Here is a 20,247-nt window from a genome sequence, read left to right as displayed (position 1 = left end):
GAGATTTTTTTTTTTTAGAGCACGCCGGGAAATGGAGTCCCAGGTGGTTTCTAAGCCCCAAGTGGCTACTGCAGTTCCGGAGATGGGCGAGGAAATGGAGTAGGTTTCACGCTCCCCTTCCCAGGTACGCTAGGCCGCAGTACCTGCCGGGAAGTGTAGTCAACACCAAAGCTTCAGAGCAGTTGCCACAGAGAGCCCTGGTGTGTTCTGGGAAATGGAGTTCCAGGCATCCTTCCCATTGACTGAGGGGGCGGGATCGCCTAAGAGTTCCAAGCATGCTGGGGAATAGTCCAGACCTGACCTTTTGTAAGGCCAGTCTGCAGAGGCTTGCCGGGAAGCGGAGTCCAATGGCCACCATTGGGGGCGTGTAAGCAAAAGTTTAGAGGCTGCTGCAGTTCCCTGGAGAGACTCAAAAGTGTTTCAGCGCCTTCTTCCTCGCCCCAGGTCCTTCTTTACGAAAGAGCAGAGATCGATCAAGGACTGCTGGAAAATGGAGCCAAGCACCTTTAAGTTCCAGGTGATTATGAAAGAAAAGATGTCCCCTCTCTTGCCCCCCCCCCCCAACTCTGCAAAGGATTCGGAAAAGAAAGTTTTCGGCGCTTTCTCAGAACACTAGTCGTCGAATACAGTTTAGCTTTTCCTAGCAATGTGGTTAGCACCAGGAAGCTGACTGGAGCATTAAAAAGATTGAAATATAATTTCTGGGCCTGGCTCGATGGCTCACGCCTGTAATCCCACCACTTTGGGAGGCCAAAATGGGCGGATCACCTGAGGTCAGGCGTTCGAGACCAACCTGGCCAACATGGCAAAACCCCGTCTCTACTAAAAGTACAAAAATTAGCCCGGCGTGGTGGCGGGTGTCTATAATCCCAGCTACTCAGGAGGCTGAGGCAGGAGAATCGCTTGAACCCTGGAGGCGAAGGTTACAGTGAGCCAAGATCGCACCACTGCATTCCAGCCTGGGCGACAAGAGCGAGACCCGTCTCAAAAACAAAGAAACAAACAAAAACAATAATTTCTGTCTTGAACCCCCATTCCGTTTTTGCTTTGTTTGAGACAAGATCTCGCTACGTTGCCCAGGCTGGAGGGGAGTGGTGCGATCATAGGTCACTGCAGCCTCGAACTTGCAGGCTCAAGCAATCCCCCCGCCCAAGCCTCCCACGTAGGTGGGACTACAGGCGTGCACCACCACGCCTGGCTAATTTGCTTTCGTTTGGTTTGTTTTTTGGGGGTGGTGGTTGAGGGGAGGGCTTCGACATGTTGCCCAGGCCGGTCTCCAACTCCTGAGTTCAAGCGATTTTGCCTCAGCCTCCCAACGTGCTGGCATGTCAGGCTTGCGCCAGGGCACCGGGCCTCCCACTCTCTTTTGGGTCCTCTGCTTCCTAAATTACAGGATCCCAAAAAGCCAAAAACAAGCCGGCTGCAAAGAGTAGCCTCAGGTTTTGCGTACTCAGTGAGTCGTCCTATTTATCGATTAATACTCGAAGGAGAGTAGCCCCCAAAGGGCTCTGGGAAACAAGAGTTCCTACGTATATGTGTGTCTCTTTGTCCCGGAGAAATACTTAGAACTAGAATGAAAGTGTTCTCAGCCCCTCCCGCCTCCTGGAATGGCGGGAAACGGAGTCTGGACTTCACGTTAATCCGAGCTTGTATTCCTACTAACTGTCCTGTCCTTTCTGAAGCCAGAAGAAAGTCCTGTTCTCTCAGTTTTTTTCTTAACTGCAATTCCCAGCGGACACAACCGCGGGGGACGGTAGCGACAGCTTGTTGAGACTACACTACCCAGAAGGCAAAGTGCGGACACACTTCCGCTCCCTTCACAAAGCAGCCGGCTGCACCACGCGCAGCTCGGCGCGGGCATCTCTGGGAGTTGTAGTTTCACTACCAAATGGGGCCTACTGCCCTCTGATGGCAGCGCTGAGTCAAAAAGTAAAAATTTGAGTCAAGCCCTTTGGCCTAGGGATTCCGACACCCGACCAACAAGGCTCAAGGGCGGCGAAATGGGGCGGGATAGCGGCGGTTACTTAACCGCCAGAACCCGTGGGGCATGCGCCGTGGGCTGCGCGTGGGCAACCGCCACGAGGGGATTGGGATCCGTGGGAGTTTGAGGGTGACGGTCTGAGATCGATCAGGATGTTTGTGAGAGGGTGAGAATGTTCATAGAGGAATGCTAGGAAGGGTTGTAAACGTCTGAGAGAGGCGTATGGTGTCTGGAAGGGCTAAGAGGAGTCCTAGAGCTGTGAAGGGGTCTTTGATGAGCTTAGTGACCTGAGGATAATTACTGGGTGGAGAAGCCTGAGGGGAATTAGGGTGTCTGTTAAAAGGTCTGTGGGTGGCTGGGGGCGGTGGCTCACGCCTGTAATCCCAGCACTCTGTGAGGTCAAAGCAGGTGGATCACTTGAGGTCAGGAGTTCGAGACTAGCCTAGCCAACACAGAGAAACAGGAGTTCGAGACCAGCCTAGCCAACACGGAGAAACCATATCTCTACGCACAAAAAAATTAGCCAGGCGTGGTGGTGCACTGTAATCATAGTTACTTGGGAAGCTGAGGCACAAGAATTACTTGAACCCGGGAGGCTGAGGTTGCAATGAGCTGACATTGCACCACTGCACTCCAGCCTGGGCAATGGAGTGAGACTCTGTCTAGAAAAGAAAAAAAGAAAAAAAAAAAAAAAAAAAAAAAAAGGTCTATGGGAGACAGAAATTACTAGTGACCAAGGGGATCTCTGAGTGACCTGAAGGGGTGAGAAATGGTTAGGAAGCATCGAGAAGGGGCTTTGAGGGTTTGTGGATATACTGGGGCTACACGTACAATGCAGGGAGATCTCTGATGAGATTAATCTGTGAAGTGCTTTGAGAGCATCTGTAAAGGGCTTTCTACTTGGAAGCAACGATCTCAGAGGATATGGACAGGACCAAGGGTGTCTTCTTGCAGAAACATTTCAAGTCTGCTAATGGATTTTGGTGGGCAATTAAAGGTTAGAGGAGCTGCTGGAGTTTTCAAGGCCAAATGCCACCTGTGACATCCTACACAGCCAGAATCTGGGGCAACTGGTCCGGTAGGGCTGTGGTCTGACCTGGACAGCAGTTAGGGAGCTGAGCATCTATGATTCCACGTGAGTTACAGGTGATTTAAAGGCACTGGGGTCAGGGGAGGAGGCCAGTAGTCAGGGTCCTCTCCTCCCCTGAGTGACAACATCCCCTTCTCCATCATCCCACCACCACCAACTCAGCTGCATCTTTGTTGCCAGGAGACATGTCTCATCCCAGCTTCCAGAAATAGCCCAGTGGCCCCCGCCCCAGAGTATGACTTACATCACCCAGGAGAGGGAGCAGTTTCCCGCAGGCCGCCTCAGGAGCCTCGGTTTCCTGCCAGTATCTAGCCCTGTATCCTCTCTTCCCTGCCAACCAACATCATCTGGGACCACCCACCCTGGCTGGCATGAAATGAGATGCAAGTGGGTAGCAGTTGCCAGTCAATGTTCCTTCCCCCTCAGGGTTGCACAGGGTGGAGTTTCCTGGCAAAGCCAGTCCAACGAGCCCTCAATTGCCAATCCATCTCTTAGCAGCTGTGTGGCCTCAGGGAAACCCCCTCCCCTTTCTGGGCCTCAGGCACCTCACCTGCAGGAGAGACTGGCTTGTCTCTAAGGGGACTTCCAACCTAGATTATTCTTCCTAATTCTTTCATCCCGGATTCAAGCTCTCCAATCTCAGCTTCTATAGCTTTATGAGTTCATCTCATAAAGATCCTCTGATCCTGAAAGCCTGATCTGGATCCAACTATCTTGGTGTTAGGAAGAAAAAGTCAAGAGCTGTTGAAAGAATATGGGTTTTTAAGTCCCGGCTTGGCCATAGGGCCTTGGCAAGTCACTGGTTGCCCCTACCTTACTGAATACTGAGATCAACAGCACTGTAGCTCCTAAGTACTGGACACTAAGTAAGTCAACAGCATTGATGACTAATAAGCCAGACCCTTCACTTCGTGCTGGTTGGGGGTATTCCCCTGGCTGGACCAGAAAGATCACTAAGTTACCCTGCAAGGTCTACATTTCAAGAAACACTGCAGGCTGGTCTCCAAAGAACTCCCAGCTGAACTCAGCAACATGAGGGGTGTGGGCAGGGTACTAGGGGCAGTGCCAAAGGGAGCTCCCGGTCTTCACTGGGTACCTGGGGTATGGGAAGAATTCTCAGCTACAAAAGGGAAGGCATCCAGGCAATCGAAAAACAAGGGCATCGAAGTTGTTGCAAAGAACAGTAAGAGCTTCCAAGGACAAGATCCCCATGGAACAGAGGAGCAGTCAGATGAAGTCAACGCATACCCAAGACCACTCTCATCAAGCTCTGGGGCTTTTGTGCCTCTGAGGTCAGGAGATGGTTTCCCAGGCCTGGATTTGGCACATTCAGATTAGGGTTAGGCCCTCTATACCAACCCGGCCACAGACAGACTAGAGCCAGGCTGGGGCCCCTCCTTCAGAATCAAGCAAAGGCTGTGGCCTGGAGGTGCTGCACCTAGCACCCAGGACATTCATCACCGCATCCAAAGGTCCAAAGTTTTATTGTTTTGAATACATTCTCCAGCGGCCCCTCTACTCCCCCCACCCTCAGTCCCCAATACAGAATAAGGCTTGACCACAGCCTCCCATCCCACCCCAGAGGCCCCAGCTGGGAGGCAGAGGGGGCTTCCAGTTTGGTTTCAGGGCACCCCCTTCCCATCCCCCCACCCACCTGCCCATGGGCCAGTCCTAGGAGCAGCTGGGGGTGAAGGGGCTGGATGGGTGCAGGGGTGGAGTGGGAGAGGGATAGCAGGCACTTGTTAAGATTTGTGGCCCATGGGCGGTACCCCTCACCGCCCTCCACCCCCCCTCCCCCAACACATGGAATTTTTGGTTCATCATCAAACTGTCCCTCCCTCCCCTGCTGTGACCTTGTGGGATATGAGAAACCTAGGCACTCATGGCCCCCTGGAGGGGCAGGGCAGGCAGGGCTGGGGCTGAGGAGGGCTAGGGGTGGGGCACAGGGGGAAAGGTACAAGAGGCAGAGAACAGGGAGGGCAACAAGGCTTTACTTCCTAAGCGATTGTAATAAAAAAGTTCCTGGGTGTTAAGGCCAGAGCCTCAATTCAAATATAAATTCCCCAGAATGGAGGTGGCCCCCCTAACATCCCCTTCCCTCCCCGCTACCACCACTTTGCCCAGAGCTTAGAAACCCACAGAGACAGGGAACAGCCCCTAGCCCTGGGCACCCACCCACCCCCACCATTTAAAAAAAAGAAATTAATGTTTTATACAAAATGTGGGGAGGGGGAAGGGAGGAGGCAGGGAAGAGACAAGAGAGCTGCCCTCACCTCCAGGGCACAGGGGGCTTAAGGCAGCAAAAGAAGCATGGGGGGTGGGGGGGCACGTGGGTCCCCTGCCCACAGCCCTCAGGAGTCTCGGTGCTCCAGGGAGAGCTGGGCCGTGGCATGCTGGAGGTCAGAGCTCACCCGCCTTGGGGTGAGGGGCCCCCCGGCCTCCTCCCCACGCACCTTTTTGTCCTCTCCCTCATCCTCAAAGACCCCAGTGGGGCCCCCACCCCCTTCCAGGCGACAGTCTTCACTCCAGCGCCGCTTAAAGCGCAGCTTGAGAGGCATGCACTGGGCCGCCCCGGGTGCCTCGCCAGGTTCGGGCTTGGGGGGTGCAGGTGGGGCACGGGGCGTCTTGAACACCTCCCCATCTTCCTCATCCTCATCACTAATGTCAGTCACCTCCACCTCCTCCGACTCGCCTTCCGAGATGGGCTCCACCTTGATCTGAGGTGGGGGGGGCGGTGGGGCCAGCCCGCCTGCGCCACCACCGCTCTTGTCAGCACTGGCTGGGGCCTTCTCCCCAGCTGCCCGCTGTCGGCGTCCGAGTGGGGGCGGCTGGAGCTTAAACTTGAATGGAGAGGAAGAAGAAGAAGAGGATGACGAGGCCGAGGAGTGGACCGGTGGGGTTTCGGGCGCCATGGGCGGCAGTGGGCACTTGTCGGGGCGCTGGGGCTGGGGCACCACCAGCCCAGGGTAGTGCAGAAAGGCGCGGGGGCTGAGGTGGTAGTTGTAGACGCTTTGGGTGTGGGCCTGCAGGTACCGTTTCATGTCCTCAGGGCTGAAGGAGAAGTGAGAGCCTCCCCCTGAGCCACTGGGCCCCCCGCCACCACTGGGGTACATAGGGCTCAGCGTGGGCGAGGGAGTGTAGGCCAGGTGGGTGGGCGTCATGGGCAGAGCTGGGGAGAGCTGAGGGGGCAGCAGGGAGCCAGGCCCGGCCAGAGGAGACACAGGGAAGGGGCTGAGGGGTTCAGGGCCACCCCGAGGCCGGGGGTAGACGCGGAAGACACCAGGGTCATGGGGCAGGCGGGCCAACGGGGGCCCTCGGAAGGCACCCAGATCCGGAGGGCCGGGTGGTCGGGCCCGGGGATCCTCTCCCAGCGGTTCCTCCAGCTCTGACGTGCCATCACTACAGTCACTGACTGAGCCTCGGCCCAGGCGGCGAGCCACCACAGCCGAGAAAAGGGATGATGAGGATGAAGAGCAGGCAGGTGGTGAGCGGGGGTCCTCAGTGGGGGACAGCACCTCGGAGGGCGTAGAGGGAGGGAAGCGGAAGTGGCTACTGCCCGACGGCACTGGCGGGGCACTCTGGGGCACCGCACCCCCTGGCAGGGGAAAGGAGACATGTCAAGGCCCCTGGCCTAGCCTGGAGGGGCACACAGACCCTCTCCACACCAACCATCCCCGGTACTCACCAGCCAACCCCACATCAATGAAAGGGTAATTAACCAGCACCAGTTTGTTGAAATTGAACTTGTAGGTGAACCGTTTCCCCTTGGTCTTGTGCAGAATGCGCTTGTTATAGTAATAGCTGTGGGTACAGAGATGCCAACGGGAGGGTCAGGTACACGGGATCCAGGTCTAGCATCCACACCTTGACACGCACTTAGGTGTGGTTCCCAAAGGGCCACCAAGGAACATGGGCCATAGAAGAGAAACCAAGTGCCCAGAGGGTAGGTACCAGCTCTCTCCTCGGGTCTAAGGCAGAACTAGAGGATCCATTAATGGCTGTATTCTCTTCTCAGGATACCTCTGTGTTACCAAGGGGCTCAGGGAGGAGCTAGGAGTGGCCCAAGTTTCATAGCTAGGATTTGGCAAAGCCAGGGGTCAGACCCCAATGCCTGTTCCCATGAGCCAGGGGGTATGCAACCCGTGGGGGCCGTCCACATGTGCTCAGGGGTCCCCAGCCCATCCTCACCGCAGGGCCCGGCTCAGCTTGTCGTAATTCATCTGGGGCTTGCACTTGCGGACGCCCCACAGCCGGGCCACCTCGTCAGGGTCCTTGATGACGAATTCCCCGTAGTCCCCCTGCCAGGCAATGACGCCCTGGTACTCCTCCTTCCGAAGCAGCTCCAGGATAAAGTGCCACAGCTGGATCTGCCTTGAGCCAGGGGACGACTCTGGCTTGTAGGCCCAATCCGGGAAGGCAAACCCTGGGGACGGGAGGCAGGGAGTGGCCTGGGGTCAGGATGCCAAGTCCAGGGCTCTGGGTCCCATCCCAGGGCCCACCTCTGCCCCACCTTCAACATGGGGAAATCTGTCTTGCCTCAGCCAAGTCAAGACCTGATTTAAGAGAAGACAGTGTGTGTCTGTCTGTCTGCATGTGAGGGGCTAGACAGGAGCTGGGGGGAGGGGAAGCTGAGGCCTACTCCAGCGACACCGGGAGAAACAGGAAACCGTCGGCGGTGGGTCCCGGGGCCAGTGCCAGGGGGCCAGGCACCAAGCCAGGCTGGCGGGCAGGGCTGCCAGTGGGGGAGGGGCAGGAAGGGGCACACGTGGCCAGCCGGGTTGGGGTGCAGCCCCCCAGCTTACCCCCACTCCCATCCAGAGACAAATGCACCACCCCAGCTCCTCTGATCTCCTCCTTAGAAGCATGCACTGTCTTCCCCCGAAGATCCAACAGAGCCCCTACTCCCACCCCAGGACCTGAGAGGAAGATTTTTTTTTTTTCTTAAAAGGACCAGGAGGGGTGGGGTGACTGGTTGCCGATGAGGTCAGCGCCTGCACACACAGAGGCTTCTGTCTTCCCTGGAGAGTGAAACCCAGACTGTCTGAGAGGCCCCCCGCCACAAGCCCTGGACCCTCTGAGCTACACTGCCCTCCCCATACCCAGGCATCCAGGCCCCACCTGGCTGGAGGGCCCAGCCCAGGCCTGGAGCTTGAGCAGGCACTCTGGAGCTGTCATCCTCTGCCCACTTCTGTCTTCTCATCCTCGGCTCCTTCCCTGCCCACCTGCCTGCCCGCCCGCCCGCCCCCAGCATTAACCTTGGGTAGAGGTTGGTGGTGGGCTGGCTGGTCTCTGGAGGGGGTGGGCAGCCTGGGGTGGGGGGTTGGGGGGTTGCGGTTGTTGTCATTTCCCAAACCCCCGGGTAATCAGGGGCCATCAATAATTCAGCACCAGGCAGCCGGTAATGGAGGGGTGGGAGGAGGGAAAGGGGAGGAAGGGAAGGAGGGGGGACGCAGGGCAGGGGCCCTGGTGCCACCAGAGAGAGAAGGCCAAGGTGGCGGCTAGAGATGGATGGCTCCCAAATCCAGTCAGGCTGCAGGGGTCAGCAGGTATCAACCAGGCCTCCAGGCAACACAGCCACCCTCAAAGACTCCACCCCAGTCTGGAATCCAATAGGGGATCATTCCCCTTGGGAACTCGGAATCAGTAGTTCCTGCTCCCACAGGGACCACCCCCTCCAAATCCAGAGCTCACCGTCCCCCACAGGGACTCAGATCCCAAATCCTGGCCAGACTCGGCTGCAGTATCGCATACCCCATGGAGTCCCTGCCCCATTCAGATATTCCAGCCTTTCACCTTCTACCAGGGTATGACCTCCCAATGTTCACAGACCAGCACCAACAGCCCCTGTTCATTTAAAAGTGACAGCCTTTGACGACCCCTTTCAGGGACTCCAGAGCCCCATTGCTCTCTTGGGAATCTAGGTGTTCACCCCATTATCCTCACCCTTCTAGAGAGTTCAGATCACAAGGTCTCCTGCAAGGCACAGGGTCTTTCAGAACCCAGGTGACCAAGCCATCAGCTCCATGGACCCTCATATCCCCTCCATAAAGCTCCCAGCCCCTCTCAGGCCACCAAGCTCCACGCTACTTCCACCTCAGCCCCAATCTGGCTCTAGAACCAGAAGGGGGGCTGAAGCCCCTGAGACATCAGTCTGGGGGTGGGGGATGTACTGACTTCCACCCTCCCCCCAAAATTAAAGCCACCCTTCCCAGCCCACCCGCCCCAGCCTCCGTGTCCCGGTAACCAGGCAACGTGTGTGCAGCGACAGTCCTGGGAGCGGGGGAGCAGGAGGCTAAAAATAAACTTTGCAGAAGAGAGGGAGTGAGAGAGACTACATGCAACACAAAGGGAACTCGGAAAGGAGGTGGGGGGGCTCTGGAAAGGCCTCAAGCCGCATTCTGGGAGCTGTCCCAGGCCCCCTTGTTAAAGCCCTTCCCTGAGCAACCCCTCCTCCAGGGTCTGGACCCTGGCTCCCACTCCTGGCAGGGACCCTTCCCCACTCCCAGGCCCACCCCAAGGATGGCTTTCCTAATCGGACACAGCATACATGAGGGCCTGTTCCTGGCTTTGGGGGGGAGAATGAAGAGGGGGTGACGTCAGGGTGTCTCAATGGGGCTCTGTTCCCCAGGCCTTGGAGCCAGGAGCCAGGCACGGGCAAGGGGAGCATGTGTGAGTGTGTTGTGTATGCGTCCACGTGCTTAAAACAGGGAAACACCAGACCTGCACAGAGGAAGCTTGGGGGTTTGGGACCTCAGGAATATGGGGGCCAGTGAGGCAGGGAGAGAGCAGACACATAGAGAGAAGGGTTCAGAAGACTGCGAGACAGGGCGCAGAGTGGCAGCAGACAGACAGGAAGGGCTGAGATGGCGAGGTCCCAGAAGCACACCTGGGTCCAACAGAGGCGGGGTAGGGATTCTCCCAGACAGACTGCAAGCCTGGGGGGACAAAACTCCTGGGCACCCCCGCAACCTCACGTGACAGCCCAAACTTTTTCTAAGGGACCATGAGGGTCGGAAGGGAGGAGTGATGGTAGAGGAAGAACACGCCGGCCTCCTGGGGGGCCCCACTACCTCCCCCACTCCAGGCAGCCCTCTATGGCGCCAGAGCCGGGAAGAAAACAGGAAGTGGGAAACAGCCACGGCAGAGGAGAGGGGCCGGGATGGAGGATCGGATGGAGGGGTGCGGAGCGGCAGGCCAGGAGGCAGATGGAAAGATGCACCGATTGGAGGCCATTCCAGGCCTCCCACCCCTCTTCTCCCCCCCACCCCCGCCGGAGAACCCACACACTGCTCGGCCCTCAGACGGAGTTGGGGAAACGACCAGCGGGTCCCATCAGGCCAAGGCCGGTAGCAGGGAGGGAAGATGAGGCGGGGTTGTCTGGGCGCCTTGGCCTCCTCTTCGGACCAGGGGAGGCTCCTGCTGCCCCCAGGGCCCAGCGGCCCAGGAGCTAGTGGAAGCTGGGGGAGTCTGTGGGACGCACGTGACTGACCCTACCGCACTCTGCACCCCGGCCCCACCTCCAGGGCCCCTCCTCGGTCCCAATCCCCTGGCGCCTGGGCCGGAGCCCAGCTCCGAGCCCTTTAAGATTAAGCCGCCCCCACCCGCCGAGCAGGGGGATGGAGATGGGGTGGGGATGGGGTGGGGTGGGTGGGCCGGTCGGGGCACACACCCGCACACTGGAGCCCGAGCCGCCGCCGCCGCTGCCGCCGCCGGGGGAAGGAAACAAGTTTGAACAGCGGCGCCCGGCCCCCTTCCCCCTCCCCCGTCCCCGCCCCGGGCCGGATTCCGACGGGGTAGACGGGCAGGGGGCGGCTGGGACCCCTCCCCCTGCGCGCTTGGGCGCAAAGTCCAGCCCGCGCGAGCCCGGGGGCGGCGGGGGAGGGGAGGGGGAAAAGTCCGAGTGGGAGGGGGGTTAATCCCGCTGCCCCCCGCCCGCCGATCGAGGGGGAGGGGAACCTTGGCCCCTTAAGGAGGAGCAAGTTGGCGGGGAAGAGAGGGGCGGAGGGAAGAGACGGCCCGCTGAAAGAGAAGAGCTGGATCCGGGAGGGGGGATAAGGGGGGAGCCTCTGCGTCTCTCCCCACCTTTCCCACCCTCCACAACCCCGGAGCCCTGGTGGTGCGGAAAGAGGGTACCCAGGTCTCCCCGGAGCCACCTTAAAGCCGCGCGTTCTAAGGTCGGAAACAAAAAGTTCCTTTTTCGAACGTTCGGGCTGCGCTTTGGAACTTTGCGACTCGGCGAGGGCGGGGGAGCGAGGAGCCGACAGAGCCGGGCGGGGGAGGGGCGGCGCAGCCCGGACCCCGAGTCCCGGGCTCCCCACTCACGCCCTCCTCCTAGAGGCCATCCCGTATCCCCCGCTAACCTGGTGCGGGGCACGCGCCGCGGTGAAGGTCACCAGCCGGACCGCGCAGCGCAGAACCAGGGATAGCGGGCCCAGTGGACGAGCCCCCCCTCCCGCCCGCACACGTCCCGGCCCCCAGAGTGCAACGTGACAAGAGCAGAGGGGAAGGACCCCGCCACCCCCGTGATCCCGGGAGTAGGAGAAAGCCCAGCCTGCGGGGTCCCAATAGGGATACAGGACCAAGAGCCGCAGCACCCACACCACTCTGCCCGGAGGCAGGAATCGGGGGTCCCAGGCAGCAACCCCGCTCGCGCCACGAGAAGCAACAGGTCTCGAGTGCTTGAGGGGTCCCCCAGAACTGGTGATCACTCGGGCTCCCCTGGACCCCTCAGCCCCCCCAAAGTTTCTCCGTTCGGTTTCCCGGGGCAACAAGTCTCCCCCACACGTGCTGCCCCCGCCCCCACCTGTGTCCGCCGGGGTCTTCATGCTTGGGGGCCCGGGGCGAAGCGCCCCGACTCCGGGCCGCGGCTCCCGGCGCCCGCGCTGCCCCGTCCCGTCCCGCGCCCGTCGGGCCGCCCTCGCCGCCTCACCCGGCCTCGCCTCTCAGAGCCTCTCCCCTCCCCGCCGCCGCCTCCCGGGTTAATATCGCACTCCGGGGCCGGGACGCCCACGCCCCCCGGCCGGCGACGTCACCGCCGCGTCGCCATGGAGACACTGCGCCCGCCCCCTCCCGGCGCACTCACACACACGCTCTCCGGCGCTCAGCCACTGAGGACCGGCCGGCTCTGGGCTTAAAGGGGCCGCGCAGCGGGGGAGGGAGGAAGGAGGGGGCGGGGGTGGGATGGGGTCCCGCAGGTCGTGACCCTAGTCTGAGGCTCCAAGTCTGCAGATAACTTAAGTCCTTGGCACTCGCTACCTGCTGCCCCTCCTCCTCTACTGCTCACTGCGAGCTCCAGAGTTTCTTTTGGGAGCCTGTATGGAAAAACGGGGGGCCCTTCCGAGGAAATAGGGGTCAGAAACTTTTGTGGGGTGGGGGCAGAATCTTCCCTGCAGAGGGGCGGGGTCGGGCCCTTGAAGGATGATCAAGAGCACAGCATTTCCCAGCTTAGTTTTACCCAGCCCCCCCAACCCTGAGCCTGAATGGGGGCAGCTGTCCAGGGGTGGGGTGGAATGGGTGGGATGCATTTCCCAGCCACGGAAATGGGGAGGCGGCTGTGCCCTCCGCTGTTGCGGGGATGGGGTCTTGGTCTTCCTGATAGCCCCAGTCCAGCTGGGGAGGAAGTGACCAGAGAGAATGCATTTGGAAGCCCCCACCGCCACCGTGCCCAGGCTGCAGCTGTCCCGGGGACAGAGCTGGCGCCGGAGGTCCCCCCACCTCCACCACTAGGACCGGGGGTTCCGGAGGCGGGGCCAGGATATGAGGGGGCGACCAAAGTCTGAACAAATGTGCTCCCAAGGGGCACTGAGGGTCGCCAGGAAAGAGGAAGACAGGGCTTAAGATCGAAAGCCAGCGCGTAGGGAAGCGTTAAGTCTCCGTTCTCTGCCTCAGTCGGGAGGGAAGGATGAAGCCTGAGGCTCTGGGAAACAGGAAATCACTGTGCAGATCTGATGGAGCCTGGGAGCCGGCAGCACGGTAGAGGCCAAATAGAAGCAATATTCGCAAGCATAGCCTGGAAACAGGGTCTCAAAAAAGACTCTGAGGTTCCAAAGGAGAGGCGTATGGGTGGCGGGCGGGTCTGAGGGGCGGGGGCGGGGGGGCGACAAATCCAGAAGATGGGCGGGGAGACACAGACAAGTCACAGATAGGGAAGGCCTGCGGAGCTCAGGCTCCCGGTAACTAGGGTTTCAATCTCAGCCTCCTCGCCTCCTCCCTTGCGGGGTACCTAGTCCGCCTTAGACAGGCGCCTCAAAAAGAAATCTCAGGCCTCCTCCTCCCTGGGGAGACCAAGGGCTCCAGGGAAGCTCCCCCCAGCAAAACCCCAGAGAATTATGTAACCTTGCCTACGGACAGTGCAGCTCCCCAACGGATATTGTAACCCTCTGGGAGCAGTGTGGTCCAGCAATAATAATCATCATCATTGTTCGAATAACAGCTCCCGAATTCCGAGTGTTCATGATGTGCCAGGCACCGAGCCAAGCATTGTCAGGGGCATCTTCTCATTTAATCCTCATAAAATCCCAACGAGGAGGAGTTACTGTTGTTATCCCCATTTACAGATTTAGAAAGTGAGGCTCCCTAAGGGGAAATCAGTCCAGTAAATCTTACAGCCAGAAAGTACTGGAACTAAGATTCGAACCCAAATCTATCCAGTTCCAAACCACTACACTTACCTCCTTTACTAACCCCTAAAAAAAAAAAAAAAGCAGTTTTTTGGGGTTTGTTATGTTTTTTTTTGAGATAGAGTCTTGCTCTGTCACCAGGCTGGAGTGCAGTGGCCTCAGCTCACAGTGACCTCTGCCTCCCAGCTTCAAGCAATTCTCCTGCCTCACTCTCCTGAGTAGCTGGGATTGCAGGCGCGCGCTCGCCCAGCTAATTTTTGTATTTTTAGTAGAGATGGTGTTTCACCATGTTGGTCAGGCTGTTCTTGAACTCCTGGCTTCATGATCCTCCTGCTTTGGCCTTCCAAAGTGCAGGGATTACAGGCATGAGCCACCACGCCCAGCCAAATTTTCAAAGATAATACATCAGGGCCCCATCCGGTGGCTCATGCCTGTAATCCCACTACTTTGGGAGGCCGAGGTGGGAGATAACTTGAAGTCAGGGGTTCAAGACCAGCCTAGCCAACATGGTGAAACCCCGTCTCTACTAAAAATGTAAAAATTAGCCAGGCATGGTCTAGCACCTGTAATCCCAGCTATTCCAGAGGCTGAGACAGGAGAATCACTTGAACCGGGGAGGCAGAGGTTGCAGTGAGCTGAGATGGCACCACTGCACTCCAGGCTGGGCAACAGAACAAAACCCTGTCTAAAAAAAAAACCAAAAAACATAATACATCAGTAACAGACCCAGTGACCCCTACCCTCCCACCAGCAAGACAGATATCCGAGTTACACCCAACCTTTGCTACTTCTTGTCTCTGACAGGTCAAGTGAACGTTCACTTCTTTTTTTTTTTAAGATGGGGGTCTGTGTTGCCCAGGCTGGACTGAAATAGCACAGTCATGGCTCACTAAAGCCTCGAACTCCCTGCCTCAAGTAATCCTCCCACTTCAGCCTCCTGAGTAGCTAGTACTACAGGCACATGCCATCAGGCCCAGCTATTTTTTTTTTTTTTTTTTGAAATGGAATTTTGCTCTTGTCACCCAAACTGGAGTGCAGTGGCACAATCTCGGCTCACTGCAACCTCCGCCTCCTGAGTCAAGCAATTCTCCTGTCTCAGCCTCCTGAGTAGCTGGGATTATAGGTACCTATCACCTTGCCTGGCAAGTTTTTGTATTTTTAGTAGAGACAACATTTCACCATGTGGCCAGGCTGGTCTCAAACTCCTGACCTCAGGTGATCCACCTGCCTCAGCCACCCAAAATGCTGGGATTACAGGTGTAAGCCACTATGCCCAGCCAACCCAGCTAATTTGTTTTTATTTTTTGAGGAGTTGGGGTCTCCTTATGTTGACCAGGATAGTCTCCAAATCCTGGGCTCAAGCAATCTTCCCAACTTGGCCTCCCAGAGTGCTGGAATTAAAAGAGTCACCCTGCTTGGCTGAGTTCACCTCTTTGAACCTCAATTTCCTCATCTATAAAATGGAGGTGTCAATAGATCCTACATGATCAAGTTATTGTGAAAAATCAGAGATGTGGCCAGGCACAGTGACTCACACCTGTAATCTCAACACTTTGGGAGGCCAAAATGGGTGGATCATGAGGTCAGGAGTTCCGGACTAGGCTGACCAACATAGTGAAACCCCCTCTCTACTAAAAATACAAAAATTAGCTGGGCATGGTGGTGGGCACCTGTAATCCCAGCCACTTGGGAGGCTGAGGCAGAAGAATGGTATGAACCCAGGAGGCAGAGGTTGCAGTGAGCTGAGACTGCACTGTTACGCTCCAGCCTGGGTGACAGGGCGAGACCCCTCAAGAGAGAGAGAAAGAGATATGGAGTAAGTATGCAATAAATACTGTTAATAATTGTTAGCAGAGTGAACTCTATGCCCCATGGATAACAAGAGCACTCCACTCTCCAGACTCCAACTGTAACAACAGTCAGAGTAAACAATAAACAGGCTGGCTGCAGTATGTTTGACACCTGTAATCCCAGCACTTTGGGAGGCTAAGGCAGGAGAATTGCATAAGGCCAGGAGATCGAGACCAGCCTGGGCAACACAGTGAGACTCTGTCTCTACAAAATATTATTTATTTATTTATTTATTTATTTATTTATTTAAGATGGAGTCTTGCTCTGTCACCCAGGCTGGAGTGCAATTGCAAGCTCTTGGCTCACTGCAATCTCTGCCTCCAGGTTCAAGCGATTCCCCTGCCTTGGCCTCCTAAGTAGCTGGGACTGCAGGTGCCCACCACCATGCCTGGATAATTTTTTGTATTTTTAGTAGAGATGGGGTTTCACTGTGTTGGCCAGGCTGGTACTATTTCCTGACCCTCTGATCCACTCGCCTCAGTTTCCCAAAGTGCTGGGATTACAGGGGTGAGCCACTGCAAATGGCCCGAGGGAGTGGTTCTTTTTCCTTTTCTTTTCTTTTTGTTTTGTTTTGTTTTGTTTTTTGTTTTTTGTTTTTTTTTTTTTTTTTTTTGAGACGGAGTTTCGCTCTTGTTGCCCAGGCTGGAGTGCAATGGCGCGATCTCGGCTCACCGCAACCTCCGCCTCCTTGGCTCAGGCAATTCTCCTGCCTCAGCCTCCTAAGTAGCTGGGATTACAGGCACGCGCCACCATGCCCAGCTAGTTTTTTGTATTTTTAGTAGAGACGGGGTTTCACCATGTTGACCAGAATGGTCTCGATCTCTCGACCTCGTGATCCACCCGCCTCGGCCTCCCAAAGTGCTGGGATTACAGGCTTGAGCCACCGCGCCCGGCCTCTTTTCTTTTTGAAATGGCGTTTTGCTCTTGTTGCCCAGGCTGGAGCACAGTAGCGTGATCTCAGCTCATCATCGCAACCTCCACCTCCCAGGTTCAAGCGATTTTCCTGCCTCAGCCTCCCAAGTAGCTGGGTTTACACGCATGTGTGACCACGCTTGGCTAATTTTGTGTTTTTAGTAGCGATGGGGTTTCTCTGTGTTGGTCAGGCTGGTCTTAAACTCCTGATCTCAAGTGATCTGCCCACCTCAGCCTCCCGAAGTGCTGGGATTACAGGCATGTGCCATGAAGCCCAGCCAAAGGAATGGTTCTTTTTTTTTTTTTTTTTTTTTTTTTTTAAAGACAGGGTTTCACCATGTTGGTCAGGCTGGTCTTGAACTCCTAACCTCAGGTGATCCGCCCGCATTGGCCTCCAAAGTGCTTGGATTACAGGTGTGAGCCACCACGCCCAGCCTGGGATGGTTCTTATTGGCAGATCTGTGTCTGTGGTATCCAAAGGGCAGCCCAGGATAATGTTTTCTTTTCTTTTCTTTTTTTTTTTTTTTTTTTTGAGATAAGGTCTCACTCTGTCACCCCGGCTGCAGTGCAGTGGTACAATCTCAGTTCACCACTACCTCTGCCTCCCAAGTTCAAGTGATTCTCCTGCCTCAGCCTCCCCAGTAGCTGGGATGACAGGCATGTGCCACCACACCCGGCTAATTTTTGCATTTTTTGTAAAGATGGGGTTTCACCATGGGGTTTCTCAAACTCCTGACCTGGGGTGATCCACCCACCTCAGCCTCCCAAGGTCCTGTGATTACAGTCTAAGCCACCGAGACCCTGCCAATTTTTTTTTTTTTTTAAGTTCTGGAATACATGTGCAGAATGTGCAAGTTTGTTACATAGGTAAATATGTGCCATGGTGGTTTGCTACACCTATCAACACATCACCTCAGCATTAAGGAACTCTTTCTTTCTTTTTTTTGAGGTGGAGTCTCGCTCTGTCACCCAGGCTGGAGTGCAGTGGTGTGATTTCAGCTCACTGCAACCTCCACCTCCCGAGTTGAGGCGATTCTCCTGCCTCAGCCTCCCGAGTAGCTGGGACTACAGGTGCCTGCTACCATGCCGGGCTAATTTTTTGTATTTTTAGTAGAGACAGGGTTTCACCATGTTAGCCAGGATAGTCTCAATCTCCTGACCTCGTGATCCGCCTGCCTCGGCCCCCCAAAGTGTTAAGATGACAAGCGTGAACCATTGCCCCTGGCCTGGGACTTTTTTTTTTTTTTTTTTTTTTTTTTGAGACGGAGTTTCGCTCTTGTTACCCAGGCTGGAGTTCAATGGCGCGATCTCGGCTCACCCGCACCCTCCGCCTCCTGGGTTCAGGCAATTCTCCTGCCTCAGCCTCCTGAGTAGCTGGGATTACAGGCACACGCCACCATGCCCAGCTAATTTTTTGTAATTTTAGTAGAGATGGGGTTTCGCCATGTTGACCAGGATGGTCTCGATCTCTCGACCTCGTGATCCACCCACCTCGGCCTCCCAAAGTGCTGGGATTACAGGCTTGAGCCACCGCATCCGGCTGGGACTTTTTCTCTAAAAAATAAAATTACGGTGGCTCAAGCCTGTAATCCCAGCACTTTGGGAGGCCGAGACGGGTGGATCACGAGGTCGAGAGATCGAGACCATCCTGGTCAACATGGTGAAACCCCGTCTCTACTAAAAATACAAAAAATTAGCTGGGCATGGTGGCGTGTGCCTGTAATCCCAGCTACTCAGGAGGCTGAGGCAGGAGAATTGCCTGAACCCAGGAGGTGGAGGTTGTGGTGAGCCGAGATCGCGCCATTGCACTCCAGCCTGGGTAACGAGAGTGAAACTCCGCCTCAAAAAAAAAAATAAATAAAAAATAAAATTAAATTAAATTAAAAATAAAAATAATCATTCAGTACTGACAGTGTGAAATTGTCTGTTAATGTCATAATCCTGCTCCGACCCAGATGGATGGCTCAAACTCAGTTTCTATGAAACACAGTCATGGATGCTCTGCATACGTCATGGGAGTATCTGAACGAACCACAGAGAATGGAAGTCCCTGGTGAAAATGTCCCCTGGGCCTCATAACTTTGGTGCTTTGTGCAAATGAGTCCTTGGATATTGTAACCTTTCAGGGTTCTGTGTGACTCTACCACAGGAATGTGGACCCTCCTGGATAATTCAATTGCTTCATCAACACTGATACCCACCTCCAGAGATGATGCAGATGGTGACACATTGGTCAGGCGAGGTGGCTCGCGCCTGTAATCCCAACACTTTGGGAGGCTGAGGTGTGCAGATCACCTGAGGTCAGGAGTTCAAGACTAGCCTGGCCAACATGGTGAAACCTCATTGGTGAAACCCTACTAAAAGTTTAACAATTAGCTGGGCATGGTGTCGGCTGCCTGTAATCCCAGCCACTTGGGAGGCTGAGGCAGGAGAATCGCCTGAACCCCAGAGGCAGACGTTGTGGTGAGCTGAGATTGCACCATGACACTCTGCCTGGACAGCAAGAGCAAAACTCCATCTCAAAAAAGAAAAGAAAAAAAAGAAATTGAATATTGCCAGCAGCACCCTTCCTTTTCTGATCACGACCCTTCCTCTCCTCTTCACAACAGAGATAATCCTAACTTACTTTTATAGTAATCATTTACCTTCTTTTCTTTATTATTTACCACCTATGTATATATATTCCTAAATAATTTAGTTTACTTTTGCTCATTTTTCTCCATCTCAAAAAAAAGAAAAAAAGAAATAGAAAAAAAGAAGAAACAAAAAATAAATTTACCCAGTAGCTCTTCTGCACACACAGAGATTAAAACACTATGACTCGGCTGGGTAGGGCGACTGACGCATGTAATCCCAGAACTTTGGGAGACCAATGTGGGCAGATCACCTGGGGTCAGGAGTTCAAGACCAGCCTGGCCAACATGGTGAAACCCCATCCCGTCTCTACTAGAAATAAAAAAATTAGCCAGGCGTGGTGGTGGGCGCCTGTAGTCCTAGCTACTCAGGAGGCTGAAACGGGAGAATCGCTTGAACTCAGGAGGTAAGAGGCTGCAGTGAGTCAAGATCGAACCACTGCACTCCAGCCTGGCCAACAGGGCAAGACTCTGTCCTATTTAAAAAAAAAACACACACACACACACAACCAGGTGCGGTGGTTTATGCTTGTAATCCCAGCACTTTGGAAGGCCAAGGCAGTTGGATCACAGATAAAGAGATCAAAACTATCCTGTCCAACATGGTGAAACCCTGTCTTTACTAAAAATACAAAAATTAGCTGGGCATGGTGGTGTGTGCCTGTAGTCCCAGCTACTCAAGAGGCAGGAGAATCACTTGAACCTGGGAGGCTGAGGTTGCAGTGAGCTGAGATAGTCCTGAGTAAAGGTGAAGAAATGGTGAATTTCTGAAAAACAGGAACTTCCCAGGGTCCAATCCAGGACAGGGCACATATAAATTATTTTCAAAATGCCCATTTATTGAGCACTTATTATATGCAAGGCCCTGGGTTAAACCTCTCATTTCATCCTCACCTCAGTTTCCTGATGTAGATTCTCAAATTATCCCCACTAGACATAATGTCTCCAGATGAATGAATAAATGACTCACAGATATGCTGACTCCTGGAATCCTTCCAAAAAGTACCACCACCACTAGAACATGCACAAAGTATGGAAAATGTTACCAATAAGATTGTGACAGCATAAACTCTTTTTTTTTTTTTTTTTTTTGAGACAAGGTCCTGTGCTCTGTCGTCCAGGCTGGAGTGCAGTGGTGCCATCTTAGCTCACTGCAACCTC

At 55.3% G+C, this 20,247-nt stretch overlaps 1 protein-coding gene across 1 annotated transcript; it reads right to left on the bottom strand.

The window, feature by feature from the left end:
* Positions 1–4,536: 4,536 nt before the first annotated feature.
* Positions 4,537–12,041, bottom strand: ERF (ETS2 repressor factor). Its single transcript, XM_039466135.2, has 4 exons — positions 11,875–12,041; positions 7,260–7,494; positions 6,757–6,872; positions 4,537–6,666 (listed from the first exon to the last, which is right to left on the bottom strand). The coding sequence occupies exons 1-4, from the start codon at positions 11,894–11,896 to the stop codon at positions 5,423–5,425; spliced, it is 1,617 nt and encodes a 538-aa protein (XP_039322069.2). The 5' UTR covers positions 11,897–12,041; the 3' UTR covers positions 4,537–5,422.
* Positions 12,042–20,247: the final 8,206 nt, after the last annotated feature.

The sequence above is a fragment of the Saimiri boliviensis genome, chromosome 14 (assembly GCF_048565385.1).
Source record: "Saimiri boliviensis isolate mSaiBol1 chromosome 14, mSaiBol1.pri, whole genome shotgun sequence".
Classification (NCBI taxonomy): domain Eukaryota; kingdom Metazoa; phylum Chordata; class Mammalia; order Primates; family Cebidae; genus Saimiri; species Saimiri boliviensis.
The sequence above is the reverse complement of the archived record's forward strand: the minus strand, read 5'-3'. Positions and strand labels throughout refer to the sequence as shown.

Bases quoted from the DNA above. Each gene is read 5' to 3' on its own strand.
- ERF (XM_039466135.2), bottom strand. From the start codon at position 11,896: ATGAAGACCCCGGCGGACACAG. The intron at 6,873-7,259 runs GTGAGGATGGGC...CTGTACCCACAG, and splicing joins AAGCTGAGCCGGGCCCTGCG to CTATTACTATAACAAGCGCA. The intron at 6,667-6,756 runs GTGAGTACCGGG...TTCCCCTGCCAG, and splicing joins CATTGATGTGGGGTTGGCTG to GGGGTGCGGTGCCCCAGAGT.